This window comes from Corvus hawaiiensis, chromosome 7 (genome assembly GCF_020740725.1).
Source record: "Corvus hawaiiensis isolate bCorHaw1 chromosome 7, bCorHaw1.pri.cur, whole genome shotgun sequence".
Classification (NCBI taxonomy): Eukaryota; Metazoa; Chordata; class Aves; order Passeriformes; family Corvidae; genus Corvus; species Corvus hawaiiensis.
Genome location: NC_063219.1, coordinates 39951835 through 39972575, shown reverse-complemented (window position 1 = coordinate 39972575; position 20741 = coordinate 39951835). Strand labels below are relative to the sequence as shown.

The window sequence follows — 20741 nt, the reverse complement described above, 5'->3', positions numbered from 1 at the left end:
ATAGCAGTAAAATAAAATTAATATAACATACAAAATAAAGTGAGTAATAAAATAAAATAAAATAAAATAAAATCCGCCTAAATTCCGGGTGGGTAGTAGAAGCGGGGGCGCGTTGAGCTCGTTGTGGCCGGGGCTGCGGGAGTGCTCCGGCCCGGCTCTATCCCGGCTCTGTCCCGGCTCTGTCCCCGCTCTGTCCCGGCTCTGTCCCCTCTCTCTATCCCCGCTCTGTCCCCGTTCTGTCCCCGCTCTGTCCCGGCTCTATCCCCTCTCTCTATCCCCGCTCTGTCCCCGCTCTGTCCCGGCTCTGTCCCCGCTCTGTCCCGGCTCTGTCCCGGCTCTGTCCCGGCTCTATCCCCGCTCTGTCCCCGCTCTGTCCCTGCTCTGTCCCCGCTCTATCCCCGCTCTGTCCCGGCTCTATCCCCTCTCTCTATCCCCGCTCTGTCCCGGCTCTGTCCCTGCTCTGTCCCGGCTCTGTCCCTGCTCAATCCCAGCTCTGTCCCGGCTCTGTCCCCGCTCTGTCCCCTCTCTCTGTCCCGGCTCTATCCCCGCTCTGTCCCGGCTCTGTCCCGGCTCTATCCCAGCTCTATCCCCGTTCTGTCCCGGCTCTATCCCAGCTCTATCCCCGCTCTGTCCCGGCTCTATCCCAGCTCTATCCCCGCTCGATCCCCGCTCTGTCCCGGCTCTATCCCAGCTCTATCCCCGCTCGATCCCCGCTCTGTGCCGGCTCTATCCCCGTTCTGTCCCGGCTCTATCCCCGTTCTGTCCCGGCTCTATCCCCGCTCTGTGCCGGCTCTATCTCCGTTCTGTCCCGGCTCTATCCCGGCTCTGTCCCGGCTCTATCCCCGCTCTGTCCCGGCTCTATCCCAGCTCTATCCCAGCTCTATCCCCGCTCTGTCCCGGCTCTGTCCCGGCTCTGTCCCCGCTCGATCCCCGCTCTGTCCCGGCTCTATCCCCGCTCTGTCCCGGCTCTATCCCCGCTCTGTCCCCTCTCTGTCCCCCCGCACCGCCGGGGTCGCGGCCGCGCGCGCTATTCCGGGGTGCGCGTCACGGTGACGCGCGCGGGTGGGCGGGGGCGGCACCGCCCCTATGCAAATGAGGCCACGCCCCCGCCCCGCGCGTGGACGGGGCGCGTCCCTCCGCGTGACGTCACCGGTCGGAAACTTACCAAAAGGGCGCGCTGGCGCGCGGGGGGGGGGCGTGTCCGGGGCGGGCCCGCGGCGGCGCCGATTGGCGGGCGGCGGTGACGCGCGGTGACGCGCGGGGGCTCGCGGCGCACGTTGGTCGGCGGCGGCCGCGGCCACATAAACAAAGGCACATTGCGGGCGGGCACAGTCCGGCCGCCCGCGCCGCCGCCGCCGCCGTGCGCCGCGCCCGCCGCTCCGCCCGCACTTGGATGCGCGCCCCGCGCCGCGCTCCGCTCCCCGGTGAGTGCCCGGCCGGTCCCGCCTCCCGCGCCCCCCTCCCGACGCGGGGTCCCGCGCGCGAGGCGCGGGATGCGCGCCCCGTCCCGTCCCGTCCCGTCCCGTCCCGTCCCGTCCCGTCCCACCTGCCGGCGGGTCCCGCTCGGGATCCCCGGACGGGACGGGTCGGGCTGCCCGAGGTTGCGTGTCACCCGCGGAGCCGCTGCGCTGAACCGGATCCGCCCGGGCTGGCTGTCACCCGCGCCTCGCTCCGGTGCCGGCACCGCCGCGCCGGGAGCCCCGCGCCGGGAACGCCGCGCCTCGCCCGCTCTCCCAGGGGACGCGCCGCGGCTTCCCGACGGGCATGGAGAAGGGAACCCGGCACCCGGTGCCGATGACAGCCCGCCCGCGGGGACCCTCCTGCCCGGTTACCGAGAAAATAACCCAAACCGAGCCCAGACCTGCTCCTCGAGGGGCGCAGGGTGGCCCTGCCCTGGCACCGCTCCCGCAGCCTGTGGGGTCCGCAGGTGGGGCTCCCCCAGAGCCGGGCAGCCGCGCCGGCGGCTCCGTGTGTCTGTCCTTCCACCGGCGGCTCCGTGTGTCTGTTCCCCGCCCCGGCTCCGCGCGTCTGTCCCCGCACCACCGGGTTTGTGTGTCAGTCCCCCGCCCCTGCTGCCCGATCGGCGGGTCCGTGTGTCCGTCCGGTTGCTGGCGGGTCCGTGCGTCGGTGTGTCCGTCCGCTCGCCGGCGGGTCCGTGCGTCGGTGTGTCCGTCCGCTCGCCGGCGGGTCCGTGCGTCGGTGTGTCCGTCCGCTCGCCGGCGGGTCCGTGCGTCGGTGTGTCCGTCCGCTCGCCGGCGGGTCCGTGTGTCGGTGTGTCCGTCCGCTCACCGGCGGGTCCGTGTGTCTCTCGCAGCCGTCGCGCAGGGCAGGCTGGAGCCGCCGCCGCGCTCTGAACCCGCGGACACCTCGCTCCCCGCCGCGCTCCGACGCTGTCCGCCCTCGGCTGCCCCGAAAACGCCGCTCCCTCGGCTGAAGGTTGGTGCGCTCCGTCCCCGCGGCCCCGGCAGCCCCGGCGGGGCAGGGGCGTCCCGGCGCTCGCCCTCGCAGCCGCCGGTGCCCGGCGCGGGGCGGCGCGGGCCGAGTCTACCTGACGCTGTTTCGTTTGCAGCCATGCCCTGTGTTCAGGCTCAGTATGGGTCCTCGCCTCAAGGAGCCAGCCCGGCCTCCCAGAGCTACAGCTACCACTCCTCGGGAGAATACAGCTCCGATTTCCTAACTCCGGAGTTTGTCAAGTTTAGCATGGACCTCACCAACACTGAAATCACTGCCACCACTTCTCTCCCCAGCTTTAGTACCTTTATGGACAACTACAACACAAGCTACGACGTGAAGCCCCCGTGCTTGTACCAAATGCCCCTGTCCGGACAGCAGTCCTCCATTAAGGTGGAAGACATTCAGATGCACGGCTACCAGCAGCACGGCCACCTGCCCCCCCAGTCCGAGGAGATGATGTCCCACTCGGGCTCCGTCTACTACAAGCCCTCGTCGCCCCCGACCCCCTCCACGCCCGGCTTCCAGGTGCAGCACGGCCCCGTGTGGGACGACCCCGGCTCCCTGCACAACTTCCACCCCAACTACGTGGCCACCACGCACATGATCGAGCAGCGCAAAACGCCCGTGTCCCGCCTGTCCCTGTTCTCCTTCAAGCAGTCTCCCCCTGGCACGCCCGTGTCCAGCTGCCAGATGCGCTTCGACGGCCCCCTGCACGTGCCCATGAACCCCGAGCCGGCCGGGGCGCACCACGGCGTGGACGGGCAGGCCTTCGCCGTGCCCAACCCCATCCGCAAGCAGCCCTCCATGGCCTTCCCGGGGCTGCAGCTGGGCCACGCGCCGCAGCTGCTGGACAGCCAGGTGCCCTCGCCGCCCTCCCGGGGGTCCCCTTCCAACGAGGGGCTCTGCGCCGTGTGCGGGGACAACGCGGCCTGCCAGCACTACGGCGTCCGCACCTGTGAGGGCTGCAAGGGCTTCTTCAAGGTGAGCGGGGGCGAGCGGCGGCAGGGCAGCGCCGGGCAGGGCACGGGCAGGGCGTGGGGCAGCGGGGGACCCTGCGGGGCGAGGAGCCTGCAGATGGAAATCGGTTAGGACAGAGAGCTGCGTCTGAGCTAACCATGTGGAACAGAATTCCCTGTGGTAAAATTAAGTGATCTCTTTATTTCACCATCCTGATTGAATAATCTTATCATTTTAAATAGAGAAGGTCTCCAAGGAATGTAAATAATATGAATGCCCACGGATTTGTATTTACCGAGCGTCTCTTTCCTTCCTCTTGGCATATAAAACACGGCTAGGAGCTGCGAGGTTATCTTGGATGTTAACGCTGTCAATTTTCTCCTGTTAAATGCCCTGGAAGGAAAAAAAAAAAAAAAAAAGGAAGGGGAGGGGAGGCAAAGGAAATAAAAGGGAAACTAAATAAAGGGGGGAAAGGAAATAAAGATAAAGGGAAAAGGAAATAAAGAAAAAACGGGAAAAGAATAAATCTTAAACGATGAGAAGAAAAAAGAGAAAAAAGAAATAAAGGAAATAATAGAAAAGAAAAATGTAAAAGGGAGAAGAGATTAAAGGGGGAAAAAATGGGAATAAATATAAAGGTAAAAAAGAGGAAATGTAAAGATGAAAAAGGGAAAAGAAAATAGAGGGGGGAAAATGAAAGCGGGAAAAAAAAGATGGGGAGAGGGAAGAAAATAAAGCGGAAAAACGGAAAAGAAAATCGGGGGGGGGGGGGGGGGGGGGGAAGGAAAAGAAAACCAAGGGGAAGAGAAGGTAAAAGAAGATGCGGGCAGGAGCGGGGAGGCGCGGGCGGCGGCGCGGGGCGCGCTCCCCGAGCCGGCGCTGACGCCGCTGCCCGTCCCGCCGGCCCGCAGCGCACGGTGCAGAAGAACGCCAAGTACGTGTGTCTGGCCAACAAGAACTGCCCGGTGGACAAGCGCCGCCGCAACCGCTGCCAGTACTGCCGCTTCCAGAAGTGCCTGGCCGTCGGCATGGTCAAGGAGGGTGAGTGTCCGCGTGTCCGCGTGTCCGGGCGCGCCCCGCGGGGCCGGCGCCGGGCTGACCCCTCTCTCTTGCAGTGGTGCGCACAGACAGCCTAAAAGGCCGGCGGGGCCGCTTGCCGTCCAAACCGAAGAGCCCCCAGGAGCCCTCTCCCCCCTCTCCCCCGGTGAGTCTGATCAGTGCGCTGGTGAGAGCCCATGTCGACTCCAACCCGGCTATGACCAGCCTGGACTATTCCCGGGTAAGCGGGACCGAGCTCGCGGAGGGACCCCGCCGCCGCCGCCCGGGGAGGGGGGGCCGCCGGCCCCGCGGCCGCTGCGGGGGGAGAGGCGAGGCCGGCCGGGGGCTCGGCTCGGCCCTGCCCGCCCGCCCGGGGCTCGGCCCGGCCCCGCCGGGACCGGGGGCTCGGCTCGGCCCTGCCCGGGCGGCCGGGGCTCGGCTCAGCCCCGCCGGCGCCGCCCCGGGATCGGGCCCCCCGCGCACGGAGAGCGGCGGCCTCGGAGCGCCGTTCCTAATCGAATTAATTGCCCCGGCACATCTAATTTCCTCACCGGTCAGAGAGAGCTTTAATTGTTATCCCAGCCCGCTCCCCGGCCGGGGACGGGGTGAGCAATTTCACGGGTTATAGACTTTAGAGAACCTCATTAAGTGCTTTTTAAAATGAATTTCCAGTTCCAGGCTAACCCCGACTACCAGCTGAGCGGTGACGACACCCAGCACATCCAGCAGTTCTACGATCTCCTGACCGGCTCCATGGAGATCATCCGAGGGTGGGCGGAAAAAATCCCCGGCTTCACTGACCTCCCCAAAACGGACCAGGACCTGCTCTTCGAGTCCGCCTTCCTGGAGCTGTTCGTGCTGCGGCTGGCGTACAGGTGAGCGGGGGCTGGGGAGCGCTGGGCGGGCAGGGAATCAGACCCTTCCAAGGTCCACTGATCTGCATTTTATTAACTCCTCGGTAATTAGGTGCCTCTTAAATCCTTCATTTATTGCTCCTCAAGTAATTAGTTGTTTAGCTTTTCTCCCCCACCATCTCCTTTCTTATTATTTTTTTATTTCTTTCCTGTTCTCTCTTGTTCTTTTTTCTCTTTCATTCTCTCTTCTCTATTTTATCCTTCTCTCCCTTCTTTCTCTCCCTCCCTGTCTTTCTTGCTTTCTTCCTTTCGCTCATTGTCACTTTCTTTTCTCTTATCTTTTGTCTTTCTCTTTCTTTTCCTCCTTTTTCTCTTTCTATCTAATTTTCCTCCCTCTCTCATTCATCCATCAGTTCATTCTGGGGTTGTCCCCTTCCTTCCAGGTCCAACCCCGTGGAGGGGAAGCTGATCTTCTGCAACGGGGTGGTCCTGCACCGGTTGCAGTGCGTCCGTGGCTTTGGGGAGTGGATCGATTCCATTGTGGAATTTTCCTCCAACTTGCAAAACATGAACATCGATATCTCTGCCTTCTCTTGCATCGCTGCCCTGGCCATGGTGACAGGTCAGTGTCCCCCTTTCCCGCCCGGCCCCGCTCCTGCTCCCCTGCCCGCCTTTCTCCGTGTCAGATCCATAATGTCCTGCACCCTTCTCTTTGCAGAGAGGCATGGGCTCAAGGAACCCAAGAGGGTGGAAGAGCTTCAGAACAAGATTGTAAATTGTCTCAAAGACCATGTGACTTTCAATAACGGGGGGCTGAATCGCCCCAACTATTTGTCCAAACTCTTGGGGAAGCTCCCCGAACTCCGCACGCTTTGCACACAGGGGCTGCAGCGCATTTTCTACCTGAAACTGGAAGATTTGGTGCCACCGCCAGCAATAATTGACAAACTTTTTCTGGACACTTTACCTTTTTAAGACTCTTCCCGTGCGCTTCCACTGACCCGAGGAGAAGCTCCACCTGCCTGAAGGGGAGCTGGTCTGGGCCCAGAGCAGTACCCCTGGGTGCCAGCTCCCACCCAGCCAGTGTTGCAAACTCCTGCAGGCAGAACGCGATGGGCATTTTGGCTCTGGGGCATCATGGATGCAGCTCATGGACTACACAAATACCATGGTATAAACTCTTTATTATTGGCTTCTAAATGAATTTATTATTAAGGACTTCTGGTTCGAAAGACAAGCCTGTCTGGCAAGGCCGGGCGCGCGGCTCAGACTCACGCGGTGACAAACCGGGCATTGAGGTGGCCCACAGGTCTCTCCCTCCTAAAGTTTTCTGCTGTAAAAGAAAGCTGTAATATACCCAAACCCCAAACGTTGCGTGGGTGACGTGGCATTAATGAAGGCAAAGGCTTGTAAATTTATCAGATGCAGTTTGGCTTTTTAAAAAATTATTCTGTGCCTATTTATGATGAAACATGGAAAACAATTCTAAAAAAAAAAAATAAAAATAAAAGCTAAATGTGTTTGGAAAAAAAAAGAATTTAAAAAAAAAAAAGGAGAATTAATAAAAAAGAAAACCCAATCTGTCCATACCAGGGAAGCATGACGATTCCAGGGTGACAATGTTATAGGCACTTGCTATTTCAGTAATGTCTATATTCTATAAATAGTATTTCAGACACTATGTAGTCTGGTAGCTTTTATAAAGACTGGTAGTTATCTAAGCTTCAAACATTTTCTCAATTGTAAAATAGGTGGGCACAAGTGTTACCCCCCGGAATCCCCCCCAAAGGGAACATAGTGTTTGTAAACACCACCCGACACCCCTTGTTTGTAAGTGTTGTATGTACTGTTGATGTTGATTAAAGAAGAAGTTTATATCTTGATTATTTTGTTGTCTAAAGCTAAACAGATCTTGCATGCAGCAGCTTTTGACTGTTTCCAGAGTGCTTATACTATACATAACTCCCTGGAAATTACTGAGCACTTTGAATTTTTGGTTTGTTTTGTTCCGTTTGTTTTTTTATGTCTAAAAATTGTCGGTTAATATATTATTTTATGTTCGAGTAATATTTTTAATATTGCCATATTCTGTAGTATTTTTCTTTGTATACCCCGGTTTGGCACACGGGAAAGTCGCTGCCTTTTTTTAATGGTGTACGACAGTTAGAAACGCGGATTATTATTATTATTATTATTATTATTATTTTTTCTCCCGAGAACTCTTTCTTTGAGAAAGACAATTTTAATGTTTACAACAATAAAACATGTAAACGAATCGAATTTCGTCTCCTTTCTGCCGAAGTGCGAAGCTCCTCCGCCAGCCTGCGCCGCACCCAGGGGACAAAAGCCTCTGCCCGTGCGGCGATCCCGGAGCGGCGATGGACGGGGCCGCTCCCGTTCGCTGCCGCCGGCTCCGCGGGAGGAAGAGGAGGAAAAGCCGCGGCTCGGAGGTTGGTCCTTTCCCGGGTTTTACCACGCTCGGTCCCCGCCGCATCCAGACCCCGCACCAGGACCCCGCATCCTGCGACATCCATCCCTCTCTCCCTCCTCCCGCGCTGGCGTTTGCTCAGGCGCATCCCTTTGTCGGGGGGCCTAATTCCTCAGGAAAACACCTTTAATGAAGGAATTTAATTCCCAAACCTGCCCCCGCGGCGGCGGAGGGGTGCGGGGGCCAGGAGGGGCAGCGCGGAGCAAAGCGGGGTTCCGGGGAGCGCTTCCCCCCAAAGCCTCGGGGCCCTGCCAGGCTTTAGGTCGGGGCGCCGCTCGGAGCCCCGCGGCACCGACCCCGCGCTCCGAGCCCCGCGAGTCCCGGCGCCGCCGGGGACCGGGATGCGCTCGCGGGGATCCCGCGCGTGGAGAGGGAGGAGGACCCCAAAATCCGGTGGTTCGCCCGGGGGGGACGGAACTTCAGCCTCTCGCCTCGGGGAGACAAAATACTGCCCGCGGGAGGGTGGGGAAGGCACTCCCGGGATCGGTTTTACTCCTCTGTGCCGCGCGTCCCTCGGTGCCCGATCCAAAACCCCACGGACACGGGTGAGAGGCAGCCTCTCCCCGGTGCCGCATCCCCATCCCGGGGGTGCCGGGGGGCTGCGATCCGCGGCTCAGCAGCCCCCGGTGCGGGCGAGCCCCGAGCACCCGGTTTGCTGGGGAAGGGGCTTTGCGGTTCGGTCGGGCGGAACATTCCTAAAATAAAGAGTCGTAAGAAGGAATAAAAGTCGGTGCCGTGGCAGGCGGGTGCTGTGGAGGGGCACGGAGCGGCGCTGGGGCAGAGGCAGGTGCTGCCTAATTCATCCTGAGCGGGGTCTTGAGCTTGGGATTGCCACGGGCACGGGGCTGGAGTTGTTGTGACTTTAACCTAAACAGTGCGTATGAAATACAGATATCCCCATAATATATAGAGAGCATATAGGCGTTCCCTAAATGTGTGTAAATAGATATGAAAGTGTAAATGTCTATGCTGCAGAAGGGTTTAAAATGCAAAAAAACCCCAAAAAACTTGTTTATAGAAAGAATTTAACAACTCGATCCCCTCTAAATAACCCCCAGCTGCTCCCAATTCCTCCCAGAAATCAGCTGCTTCCACCACTTTCCTCAGCGTCTTTCGCAGCAACTTTTCTAACAGGTTTAACCCTCTGCACCTGGGGAAAGCAGACTTTATCCTTCCCAGGCGGCCCTTTCACACCTGCCTCGGCTTTTCCCCCGGTCACTTCCTCTTCCCGCAGTTTTCCCCAACTCCCCGGCGCGCTCCTGCCCGGGCCGTGGCTCGCTGGGTCAGTGTGCGGCGGAGCCGAGCGCGGAGCAAAGGCTGGAGGGAGCTGCCGGCCGGACACGGGCACCGAGGTGCGCTCGGGCAGGGACCGCAGCGGGGAGGGCTTCCAGGGGCTCGGGGGCCGCTTCCAGAGTAGGCTGGAGAGGGGAGCGCTGCCAGAGCCTCTGTGCTGCCTGGGCTCCCGCTTGCCGTGTTCTGCAGGCTCTAGCGAAGCAGGGAGGAAACACTGAGCACTGTATAGAGATATTCAGAAAAATGTTTGGAGTGGGAGCTCGACACAGAGTATGGAGCTGGAGGAATAATTTTTAACTGGTGGTATCAATGGGAGGATTTATTAAAGGGTTTCACTTCTCCAGGCTTACAATATTCCAGATCAATAGCTATCTTAATTATTTTAGCCCTGTGCTGCTGCTGGAATTTGTTACTGCTTGTTCTGCTGGGCTCGTGTGAGGGGCAGCCAGACCTGTCCTGGTTTGTTCTCTGGCAATTTCAGCTTTTGTAGTTCCTTACCAACCCACTGGGCTGATTTGAACCCAACTTCTTGTTTTGCTCATCTAATTGCACTGTTTTCTGTGGAGTTACTCCTCTGATGCACCGAGGTGTAAGAATGGAGTCTGTTCGCTTTGTCTGGCGGTCACATTGGTGTTCCCAGGGAAGCCCAAGCAGGAGGGGGTCCTGTTTCTCTCCAGAGCTGGGCCCCTTCCTTCTCCTGCTGCAGATGGGTGAGGAGGTTACACCAAGGCACAATTTTCCCAAATATGCCAAGATTTCCAAACTTGACAAACAAACTGGGGGTGAATTCAGGTCAGGTGTTTGCTGCTCACACAGCCCACGGTATTCCACTGGTGACATTTAATTTCAGCTGCGTTTTTCGGAGGGCCTGGACGATGTGATGTTGTCCTGGGTGTGTTGAGCTCAGAGTGCCACCGAGCTGGGCTGACAGAATTCCCAGGCGGTGACTCGGGGACGAGGAGGTGTGTGCCTGCCATGCTCCGAATCCGCCTTTCCTGGAGATGAATTGCTGCGGGCATGAGCCCGTGTGGGTGCTTTATTGGTTTGGGAATGCAGTCGGCAACAGTTGCTTTCAGTCCTCTCCCTAATTATCCTCACTGTGTGTGTCACGGGCTCCGTGAGCGGCCAGCAGGAATTTACATCTGGGGTGGTCAGAGCTGGGAAATTCGTGCTTTATGTGATTTTACCCTCCTGAGTTTTCTTTGGAGGGAGAAATCCCCGGACTGGCTGCACGCAAAAAGCACCTTGGATGCACCTGTATCTGATTTTTTTATGTATAAGTAAAGCCTGTGCTGCATAATCTGCACTTGCTGAAACGTTAGCCCTAAGTAACCTCTGCAGCTGGGGATGGAGCACAGGGAGATGTTGGTATTCATGAATGTTTTGACATATTTGACATTTTCTATATGGTGTGCTTTCTCTGTTTTCCTGATTTCCTCCTGTCTCTGCTCCCCTGTTTTAGCAGTAAAGAGTTTCCTTCTCTGGCACTGTGGGTTGGAGGCACAAGGGTGGATGTGTAGAGAAGCTCAGGCTTTGTGGGTTTGTTTGTTTGTTTTTAAAATTTATTTTATTTCAAAGTGTGTCTCTCAACATAGTGGCATTGTTGCATTTTAATGGGATTATTGCATTTTAATGGGGTGCAAGGATGGCCGGGAGAGCTCGGTTGGACAGAACAGGTGATTTGTGTTCTCCTTCCACAGCAGCCTGTCTGGCCTGCAGATCCATGAGGATCTGAGGGTGAGGGGCGCCTGCACAGCTGCAGCCTCATGCACATGCAATAGAAACATGTTTGGTTTGTTAGAACACGAGCAGGGCAGCCCTGCTGGAGCCAGGGAGGAGGTTTGGGGTGGCTCGAGTTCCTGGCATGGTGCTTGCTGCACCACGGGGAAGGTGCCAGGCCAAGGGACTGAGGAGAAATCTGCTTTTGGACCAGTGTACACAGCCCATCTCATGGGACAGGCCTCTTGTCTAGTCAGAGAATTTCTAATTTTTATTCAAATCTTTATAGTTTACTGTAAGAAACCAAATCTCATTTGTAATTTTGGGACCATCACTAAGGTGAGAATTTCTGTAGCAAAACTCAGGCATTTTGGTCACTTCACCCTTTCCTCCTGAGCTCCCTCATTTACAATTGAGCTGCTTTTGTGAGGTGGAAGAGTTTAATTCAGATGAATATTTCTGCTTGGGAGAAGTGATGTTTGATCAAGTTTTGTGTGTGGACACTCAGCCTTTCTGTGTAATCCCCTTCGGGGGGGCTGGGGCCTGGTGCCCATGCCTGCAGCTGTGGAGGTCACTGGGGTGGGCTTTTGGTTGTTGCAGTGTGTGCTGGGCTGATGCTCTGGCTGAATTAATGGCTTTAATGGGATGGATATCTTCTACAGCACCGGCAAACCCAGCTTTTAGTGCTTGTTGGGTGTCCTACTGAAGGCACAGGAACTTACCTGCCTGCATTAATAAACACTAAATAACATTACTTGGCTCATTTTTCTTGACTAATTTGGTTTCGTACAAAGAAAAATCCAAAATTTTAATTATTCTACGGTTTTAATATTCCATACAAATGACACAGCGAGCTGCAGCACCCCAGCCAGAGCTGCAGACAATGCCACGGAGCTGTGACACAGGATAAAACAAAGAGCAAAAAGCTTTTTCTGTGTGTTCCCATCCTCCAGAACAGCTCGTGGCGTGGCTGGGCTGTGAGTGCTGGGTGCTGGGGCAGAGTTCGGGCGCTGAAGCGGGGCCGGGGCTGCGCCGGTGCCGCTCGGCGGGGCCAGGGCAGGCCCGCGGTGCTGGCTCGGCTCTGGCAGCAGCGAAGGGCCCTACCTGGGCCCCACACCCCCTCCAGCTGCTTCACAGAGAAATAAAGGGAAGCGACAAGCTCTGGAGCTAAACTTTAAAGGCCAAGGATGCGGAGCTCAGCTGCGGGAGGAGCAGCGGGCGCCGCCGGCCCCTCTGGAAGCGCTCGGGCTCCGGGCAGGGAAGGCCGGGCCCAGGCCGCGGTGCCATGGGGTTTGCTGCTCCCGTCAGAGGCACGGCCTTCATCCCCACCCGGCTGTGCTCGCTGGGGCTCGGCAGAGCAGTGCCACGGCAGAGCAGTGCCACGGCAGCGCCGGGCCGAGCGGGGCCCAGCGGGCTCCCTGTGCCGGACACGGTCACTCCTCTGCAGGGAGAGGGCTCCGCGGGTGTTGGTACCTGCGCGGCGCTGCTCCTCCTGCGCGCAGACACGGCATTCCCGCAGGATTGCTTCTACGCCTCGGTCTTTCCAAGCCTCTCCTGGGTGTGCATGGGTTGACGTTTTTTGGTCCCAAATATTTCTCCTGTTTTTATCTCTGCTTGCTCTCTGCCAGCCTGCAGAGCAGCTGTGGCTGCCCCTGGAAGTGTCCCAGGCCAGGCTGGACGGGGCTTGGAGCAGCCTGGGACAGTGGAATGGGATAAGGTCCCTTCCAACCCAAACCACTCCGGCATTTGGTGATTCCATGATTCTAAAAGTCCTTTCTGTAGGAGCTGTGCCACTGTTAAATGGTTGGGTAGTCGTCTTTCAGAGCCACTTAAGAAGTTTGGGATCCTCAGTTCTGGCAATTTTACTCTGCTGTTGTAAGAAATGGCAAACACAGGAGTGGATGAGCAGGAATCTGCTGGGTCCATGGAATCAGGACTGGCTGCTCCTGCACTCGGGGGTTTGTCTCTGCAGTTACCTAGGGAAGGTTCAGGACTCTCATGTTTTCAGAACACAGCATTTCTATAAAGCTGCCATAGAACTCTCATGGTGTGTTTTTTCCTGTTTTGCTGTAAAATTGTGTATTTCCCTGGATGTTTCTGAAAAGAATGGAGATGATTTTTGAGTGATGCGACTTGCAGTACGTGATCACAAATTTTGCAACCTTAGGTGCGTGAGTATATGGCATCAACAAACTGCAGAAACTCAGGGCTGGCCAGCACAGCACCGCAACATTTTATATAAATGTTTATAAAATGTAAGTGATTGAGGGTACTGAAGAATAGCACCCCCAATTCATACATTCATTATATTTATATCATGAATAATCTCCTGTGTAACAGAGAGCACAAAGAAGGACAATAAAACACAGTTGGGCCTATTACAAATTAATTTCAAGTCATAAACTGACATCTTTTCTCCTGAAAACCTCTGTAGAAATGATGTTGTGCTAATTCCTGAAGATGAAACTTATAGAACTGAAAGAATTGCTACATCTTTATTTCATTGTCTTTCCTGACACAAACAAATGTATTTCATGTGTTCACAATGCTTTCCTCATCTCTAAGTGAGCAGTAGGGCCACGATGAGAAATGCATGTTCCCTAAAATACATTTGGGTTAGAGCTGTATTTTTAACAGATTTGCAAACAAAATAAGATTTAATGACAAAGTTACCAGGAAAAAGTTCCCGCTGTTAGAGAGGTGGTGCTAAAATGAACTCCAAACATCTGTTCTCTGCCTCTGGAGACATCCTAGGGGAGAAAGTTGCAGGCTGAGTAAAGCAGGGGCTGAAGAGAAACCCTTGGTATTGCAATGCCAGGAATACCTGTGCCATGGAAAGCTGGAGCAGGTTTATTTTCTGAAGGGATCAGAGGATGTACAAGCTCCGAGAACATTCCCATGTGTTTGTGCTGGAGTCTGTGCTTCCAGGAAGGAATCCTGATTTCATGCATCCGGCCCCAGGTCCTTCCCAAGTTAAGCCAATATTTAATAGGGATTAATACTGTGGAGATATTTCTGTAGGAAATAGGAAAAATAAAACAGGAGTTGCTTCTTTTGGTGCAGATGCCATCTCATGGCACCCCCTGCTCCAGGCTCAATTACAGCTCGGAGCTGGGAGTGCGGATGGGAACACGCTGGAAATTCTGAGGCAGTGTCCCACCAAAACCTGCTTGAAAGAGGAGTTAAAAAGGGCCAGGCTGGGGGCACTTTTCCAACTCTATCAGTCTTTCCCCACCTTACTGATGGTATGAAATGAGAGTGGGAATGTGCTCTGAGGTGAGGAGGTGACTGGGAGCAGCGCGGGGCCTGCGGAACCAGGGCTGGGCGGTTCTGGGGTGCCTGTGATCGGGAGAGAGGCAATGTTCGCTCTCCTGGTGAGCTCCCACTGTCTCTCCTGCCGTGCAGGATTGTTTCCTGCACTGCTTCTGCCTGTTTGCTGAAGTCAGAGGCTCTGAAGTGCAGCAGTGATGGCAGCGAGGGTGTCACAGCTGTCAGCAGGTGACACTTCCCTGTTGGACTCGAGTGGGCTTTGCCGTGTGCTTTTCCATGGATTCTGTTTGGTCAATAGGCTCTTTGCATGGATATTCCTCAGGATCTGATTTTAATGAGAAAAGCAATTCAGGTGTGGCTGCTTCTAGCTCATGGAGAGCACTTGCAGCCAACTCCTAACCCCCGTGTAAAACCGATTTTTAAATGAAAGCGTTAATGTGGCTCCAAGCGCGTCGTGGCAGAAATGTATAATTTCACTTGCTGCCATTTGAAAAGACCCATTTTCAAACCCCGCTCAAGTTGCAAACAGAAGTGATCTTGAGAGTCCTCCTAATCCCTACTGGATATCCCTCTGTTCCATAAATAATAATCAGCCCTCTCTGCCACCCGGTTTGGCACGGCGAGGCACAATTGGCAGCCCGCGCGCGGCGGAGGGCTGGGAGCGGAGAGCAGATGTGCTGTAAGTCTGCTCCATGGTGCAGAGCACAGCTGTGCGAGAGCCCGGTGCAGCACATGGATCCATGGGCTTGGCTCCAGTTCGCAGCTCCTCCAGCCTGGCTTCTGGGAAGCAGTAGGATGTGCAAAGGTAAGGGATCAGCCCGTGCTCTTTCTTTGCAGATTGCGGCGTGAGGAGATGATGCTGCAGAACTGTCTTTAATGAGTGTGTTTTGCATAAACAGTCGTGTTAGAAGTAATGGAAAAAAGGAGCAGTTGGTCATGTGAAAAGTATTTCTTAATTAAGCTGGAGAAATGTTATGGAGAGCTGAAAGCTGTGATTTTTGTCAGGAAGGCGTTGGGAATGGCTCACTCCAGTGCCGGGGGTGCTCTGCTGGTCCCAAACCATGACGTGCTCCTCCAACCCCTGCCCTGAGCACAGGGTGACATCCTGCCGGCATGGGACCGAGGTGACCTCATGGGGTGTCCCTCACCCTACCTGTGAGGCTCAATCTGTGCAGCTGGGGAGCAGCACAGCTGCTCAGAGCACCGAGGCCTCGGCGTGAGGTGCCTCTGTGTTCAGGGAGTAGTGTTGGAATTCCTTCAGCTATTCGCACCCCCAGCACGGATCCTAGGCCTTTGGTCAGTGATAACTGGACACCACGTGCCTGCCATGCCCAGGAGGGCGGGATGGCTGCGGGCAGAGCCGAGCTGCGGTGCTGGGATGGGGAGGATGGATGCTGGGGAGGAACAGCCCCTCCATGCTGGCAGCCCTCCTGCCTGGCCCTGGCCTGGGCAGCTCCCGGGGCGGGGCAGAGCAGAGCCTGGCCAGTGCCCAGGCAGCCAGGATGAGCTGGGACAGCTGGCCCAGCCCCGGCAGCAGGGAGCTGAAGGTGGCTCCTCGCCGCTCCCCTCGGCGGGGCTCTGCGCGCTCTGCATTCCCCGCGCGTGTGTTACAGTGTGTGACTTCATCTGCGAACTCCTCTTTCCCTCTGAGGTGTTTGCAGAGCCGATGACCTTTGCAGGGATGTGTGCTAGCCAGAGCTGCTGGAGGATGGCTGCGCTTCCCACCCCTTCCCAGGCAGCCTCGGCTGGATGCTTTCTGCCTTTCCTGAGCCTTTTGGGTTGCTCTGTTGTTTTACGCTTCCCCAGGTGAAGCTCCTTGGAAGATGTGACTTTTCTTGGCAGAAGTGGCTCCAGGGTGCAGGACAAGTTGGGTTGGGTAGAGGCAGCAGATAGGGAAAATATCCCAAATAACCCCCAGCCCCATCCCTCCTGCAGGGACAGACCAGCACTTGCTGTGCTGCCCAAACAAGGTCTTTTCTCTAAAGAGATGGGGAGGGAAAAATGCCTTTTCTGTGACTTAGTGAGTTTTGTTTCCTGATTTCAATAGAGTGAGTTAACACTTGGATAAAGGGAATGCTTTCCCTTCAATTGTCTGTGTTTTAATTTTAGTTTTCCCTGCCATGGCGGGAGTTAGTTTCAGGTGTCAGAGGCTGTTTCCACAATTATGGTTTGCCTAATGGTCCTTTTGTTATAATTCATAGGCTAATAGAAGTCAGAGATGGAAAAGACCTGTTAGATTATGGAGTCAATGCCCTGCAAATGCAGGATATAATCTCCAGGATAGAGGATGTACCGGGTATTATTAAACAGATTTTACACTTGATCTTAGCTAAATTATGGTGAGGAGTCATTGGATTCCCTGAATGGTGTAATAACAATGGCTTAATTTCGGGTGCTGGGAGAGCACATCTGTATTTAAGTTTACCATGTGGCACTTCTCTGCCTTGCCTCTAGATGTGCCTGATTTCCAAAGGGAAAATTAGGATTCCCACCAGAGAGTGGTGTGGGGGAAAACACAAAATCCACCAAATATCTCTAAAAAAGCCCTTAAATTTTCTTGAGTTAGAGCAGTGCAAAATACCAACTTTTTAGGGAAAAGAAAGCTGTAGAGGAGAAAACCCTCATCAACCTAGGTGTCAGCAGTAAATGTTGATGAAACCAAGATGCTTTGGCATTGAGCTGAGCTCTGAATGCCTCTGGATTTGGGCACAACTGAAATCAAAATATTGAAGGAGACTAAATTAAAAAACAATGTAACCCTGGAAAACAACAAAAAAAATGCAGAGGTTAAACCTGCAGAGCCCAGCCTTAGTGGCTTCACCCAGAGAAGCTCAGCTGGGTGTGGGAGCAGCCACCTCTCTGAGGGCAGGGACAGAAGGGACGTGGCAGGCTGGGGGCTCTGGGGACCCTCTGGACAGGCACTGACTGTTCATTGCCTCGTGTTCCAAGGCTTTGGAGCCCAGGACATGGGGATGTTTCTGATCGACTTCTCTTCCACAGACTCCCAGAACGTTCTGGGCTGGAAGGGACCTTTAAAGCCCATCCAGTTCCATGGGCAGGGACACCTCCCACTGTCCCAGGCTGCTCCCAGCCCTGTCCCAACTGGCCTTGGGCACTGCCAGGGATCCAGGGGCAGCCACAGCTGCTCTGGGCACCCTGTGCCAGGGCCTCCACACCCTCCCAGCCAGGAATTCCTTCCCAATATCCCACCCATCCCTGTCCTCTGGCACTGGGAAGCCATTCCCTGTGTCCTGTCCCTCCATGCCTTGTCCCCAGTCCCTCTCCAGCTCTCCTGGAGCCCCTTCAGGCCCTGCAAGGGGCTCGGAGCTCTCCCTGTGTCCTTCCCTTCTCCAGGGGAACATTCCCAGCTCTCCCAGCCTGGCTCCAGAGCAGAGGGGCTCCAGCCCTGGAGCAGCTCCGGGGCCTCCTTCGGACTTGCTCCAACAGGCCAATTTCCTATTTTTAATTTGTTAACTCTCACGTGGCTGCTGGAAGGCTCAGCAGGATCACAGTGCAGGCGGTGCTGCTCTGCCTGCAGCTCCTGCCGTGTCCATCAGCCCTTCCCTCCCTTCGTGGTGCTGAGGTGTTTGGATAAGGCTGGGGGCGTGAGGGACACCCGGCCACAGAGTCTGAACCTGTCAGCTCCGGCAGGCTCTGGGCTCCTCTCGCTGTGTGAGGAGGCCTGGAGAAGTGGTCCTTGTTTGAGAGGGGTAAATTAAACGTCTTTCCATCTGTCATTTCTATGAACTGATGTAGAGCACAGCGTGTGAGGCTGTTCTGTCAGGAGAACTCTGAACAGCACTGTGGCTGTTTTCAGCAGCATCTCCCTGCTTTGGGATAGCAAGGGAGTCATCCCACAGTTTGGGAAATATCTGGAAAAATGAGAGCTGGAGTGGGAAGGGCACCTGGATTTAAAAGGCTGCAGTTAAAGGGGGAATAGGCTTTGTCAGCTTGGAGTGCTGTCATTAAAAGGTGGATAAAGTTTCCTCCAGGACAAAGTGAAGTTCTTCAGGTTTGAAAAACTGCCTCTGCTCCTTGAAGTTCTTCACTGGCAGGATCGAGAGCAAAACCCATTGGAGCCTCCTGCCCTGCCAGTGGACACTGGCTGGGGCTGGGTGCTTCTTGGAAGGTTCTTTTTGGGGTATGGTTCAACTCTGAACTCAGTTTGATTACGTAAAGTTAATACACGGCATAAATTTGACCTCGAGTTATTTTCAGTGCTGCTGTCATCTGCTTTTCCTATAATTAATTCCTTGTGTAATCGCTCCGTAAGGGAGTCTGGCCGCTCCGCTGGTAAAAACAGCCGTCATCAAATATGTGGGAAAAGTTGGAACACAAACACGAGCCTTGCAAAGGCCGAGCAGCAAGTTCTGAGATTTTTAGATGGAATTGGAGAAGTAGAAATTATTACAGTAATAGTTTTTTTGTACTTTCTAACCTCATACATCTCGAAATAGACGCCTGTAACGCACTATTTACAGCATTTCTCTTCCTGCGAGTGTGACTGCAGGAACCCCGCTGAGCCCAGTGGCATTGTCTGGCAGGGAACAGCCTCGTGGCGTTTGCTGACGGTTATATTAAGTACAAAGCCCATTATACAGATCAAAATGCAACTTTTGAAGCAAGGTGATGAAACCTTTTCTTTCAAGAGTGAGTGGGGACTGTCAGTGCCTGTGGGCAGACGTGCCAGGGAGGTGCCTGGTTTCCAGGAGGAGAGGCACCTGCTCTGGGGGAAGTGTCCCTGCCCAGGGAAAGAAGAGCTTTACAGTCCCTCCCAACCCAAACTGCTCTGTGGCACACACAGCCCTCTGCCATTAAGGCATTCTGAAGTTTCCTGCATAATTACGCGTGCGGTTCATGAAAATGTAAACTTTTCCTCCTGCCTGTGTCAAAGGAGGAACAGAAAGGATTTTTTAAAATGCCCACAGGTTTTTAGGCTTTGCTGCAGTTGCTATGAAGTGCTTGGACTTTTATACCGAGGGGTTTGTTTTAAAGGGCATTATATCCCCTACAAAAGGAAATCGGAGGCGCTGCCCTCTCCCTGCTCCCTGGTTTGCCGTTCCTGCTGTGGCTCTGCGAGGAGGAAAGCCCAGGAAGGGTAAGGTGGTGCTTTACCCCATCACAAATGGGTGATTTTCCTGCTCGGGAGTGAGGAGTGCTCGGAAATGGTGCGCGGGGGCCGTGGCTGTGCCTGGCACAGAAAGGGTGCTCCACATGTGAGCACATTCCCCCTGTAGCAGGGAGCTCACGGAGCCTTCACGGTGCCCTTTACCTGTCACAGCACATCGGATCTGAGCCTGCCTCCTCGGGGTCCAGAAGGAGCTTTAAAAACAATTCCGAAACGTGCCCTGAGGAGCACAGAACCCGGGCAGCCGGGGTTCCTGGAGCATCAGCGGGGACAAAGGGATGCGCACCCCGGAGCCGCCGGAGCGAGGAGGGCCCGGGGCGCAAAGAGCGGATTCCTCTCCTGTGCCCGCTCCCTCCTGGACAGAACACGTGCGACTCGGCTCCCAAATGCAGCTAAGCCTCGCTGCTAGCGATAATTTATCTGTTTGGTCCTCGAGAGCGGCACTGCTCAGGGTGCGTGTGAAGCTTTCAGGAGGCTGCGGGCGTGGGGATAAAGGACACGGATGGTGGAATCTGTGGGATCTCAGACACCTGCTCCAGAAGGACAGAACCTCGTCCTGTCGCTGTTTTTGGAGAAAAAAAAAACATGTTAGGAAGCACTAAGAGCCAGAATTAATATTCTAGCTTGCAGTTTAATTGCATTTATTAATAGGAATAGGAGCCTCTTTTTTTTATGTAAATTTGAGGCCAAAAATCTGAGAAAAAGACTTCTAAAAAAAGTTTGTGTTTCCCTCACGCATGTACAAGTATTGGGAGTAAAAGGCAGGATGAGTGCACAGCATAGGACATTTCCAATTTCTCTGTTCCTTGCACACGGGGAGCAGTCAGGGCTGATCAAAAAAAAATCCCCACCCCACTCTTGCTGCAGGTGCAGCACTGCTCCCCAACCCTGTACCTATTTGCAGTACTTGTGATAAAAATCCTCCTTTCTGATGCCATATGTGAAATCCATGGGGTTTTTTCGCTGTTCATAAATAATTTTACAGCAGCAATTGCTGCTCCCTGCAGAAGGCAGAAAAATCTGACTAATGAGAGATTCCAGTTCCAGGTTTCCAAAGGGCAGTTGCTGGAAACATCCATGAGTCAAAAACAGTTAAATGCAAATCACAAAAGTTATTTCTGAGGAGTTGAGTTTTGGGGCTGAGAAGGCAGGAAGGGCTCTCTGCACAGGGGTTTGGAGGTGAGATTCTTGTGGAACGTTTCAGTGGTGGAACCATGGGAGCAGTGAGTTGAAATATTCCTGTGCTACTTGGACTGGCAAATGGATGGCCTGGCCACCTTCTTTATCTCTGTAGAAAAGGATAGAAATTTAAAAATTAGGGGTTTTTTTGTGTGTGTGTTTTTTTGGTTGGTTTGTTTGTTTGTTTTTTACGGGCAGGGACACCTCCTACTATCCCAGGTTGTTCCAAGCCCCATCCAACCTGGCCTTGGGCACTTCCAGGGATCCTGGGGCATCCAGTTAGGACTCAGCTTGTGTGTCTCACCTGCTGGGTTTGAAGAGCAGGTGAGTGGGCAGAGAGTTGTTATTCCCAAAAGGTCCC

General features: G+C 54.9%; 1 protein-coding gene across 2 annotated transcripts; it reads left to right on the top strand.

Moving 5' to 3' along the window:
• Positions 1-1409: 1409 nt before the first annotated feature.
• NR4A2 (nuclear receptor subfamily 4 group A member 2) lies at positions 1410-7583 on the top strand. 2 transcript variants are annotated; one of them, XM_048310105.1, is made up of 8 exons: positions 1410-1424; positions 2315-2436; positions 2570-3435; positions 4323-4452; positions 4527-4615; positions 5122-5324; positions 5747-5925; positions 6022-7583. In XM_048310105.1, exons 3-8 carry the CDS (start codon positions 2572-2574, stop codon positions 6276-6278), a joined length of 1722 nt encoding a protein of 573 aa, XP_048166062.1. In that variant the 5' UTR covers positions 1410-1424; positions 2315-2436; positions 2570-2571; the 3' UTR covers positions 6279-7583. The 2 variants fall into 2 exon arrangements, with proteins under 2 accessions (XP_048166062.1, XP_048166061.1); XM_048310104.1 differs by having other exon boundaries at positions 4527-4690.
• The last annotated feature ends 13158 nt before the right edge of the window (positions 7584-20741 follow it).

Bases quoted from the DNA above. Each gene is read 5' to 3' on its own strand.
- NR4A2 (XM_048310104.1), top strand. From the start codon at position 2,572: ATGCCCTGTGTTCAGGCTCAGTATGGGTCCTCGCCTCAAGGAGCCAGC. The intron at 3,436-4,322 runs GTGAGCGGGGGC...GCCGGCCCGCAG, and splicing joins GCTGCAAGGGCTTCTTCAAG to CGCACGGTGCAGAAGAACGC. The intron at 5,325-5,746 runs GTGAGCGGGGGC...CCTTCCTTCCAG, and splicing joins GTGCTGCGGCTGGCGTACAG to GTCCAACCCCGTGGAGGGGA.